Source organism: Orycteropus afer, unplaced genomic scaffold (genome assembly GCF_000298275.1).
Source record: "Orycteropus afer afer isolate SDZICR_OR568_19922 unplaced genomic scaffold, OryAfe1.0 scaffold00029, whole genome shotgun sequence".
NCBI classification, from domain to species: domain Eukaryota; kingdom Metazoa; phylum Chordata; class Mammalia; order Tubulidentata; family Orycteropodidae; genus Orycteropus; species Orycteropus afer.
The window spans coordinates 10,103,124-10,103,817 of record NW_006921616.1 but is presented as its reverse complement, the minus strand read 5'-3'; the positions used below and the strand labels follow the sequence as shown (position 1 = coordinate 10,103,817).

Sequence of the window (694 nt, the reverse complement as noted above, 5' to 3'; positions counted from 1 at the left end):
GTGTGTGTGTGTGTGTGTGTGTGTGCATGTATCTGTTCAGGAAGGTGGCCCTTAGCTCCTGGTCTGACACTCTCCTCCATTTTTATGAATGCACACATGGTGATCCATCTCTCTTTGTGTTGCGTGTCCTACCTTTGGAAGTCTGTACTTTTCCCGGAGATGAACTCTGAGGCACGCTCTCTCTGCCTTTTTCTGGGTAAATGCAGCATCTCTTTCCATCCTAAATGTCAAAACAGAGGATAAAGTTAATGAAAAGGCAAAGAGTGTCCTAAGGACGTAGAGAGCTCAGCACACTCTGGGCCCTGCCGCCACACGGGGCACACTGGGATACCTTTCCAGTCCCCAGTGCAGGTGGACAGCTGGGCAGCAGGATGCTTACTCTAATGACTCAGTTCACCCACTGCCATCAAGTTGATTCTGACTCATGGCGAGCCCGTGTGTGCAGAGTAGGGTTGCTCCATAGGGTTTTCAAGGCGGTGACCTTTTGGAAGCAAACAGCCACACCCTACTTCTGAGGGACCTCAGGGTGGGTTTGAACCACCGAGCTTTTGGTTAGTAGTCCAGTGCTCAACCTCCTGGCCACCCAGGGACTCCAATCCCAGTCCTACTACCACACCAGAATCCCTGGGTTGATGGAGGGAGGAAACATTTTTAATAAGCTTCCTGTGTGATTCTTATGCAAGCAAAAACAGGA

The 694-nt window shown here is 50.4% G+C and overlaps 1 protein-coding gene across 1 annotated transcript in view; it reads right to left on the bottom strand.

Moving 5' to 3' along the window:
* CPLX4 (complexin 4) overlaps nt 1–694 on the bottom strand; it is a 27,442-nt gene that overhangs the window by 20,665 nt on the left and 6,083 nt on the right. Inside the window, exon 2 of the mRNA XM_007935503.2 lies at nt 133–220. Within this exon, the coding sequence (XP_007933694.1) occupies nt 133–220 (88 nt within the window). The remainder of the gene's footprint in view (nt 1–132; nt 221–694) is intronic.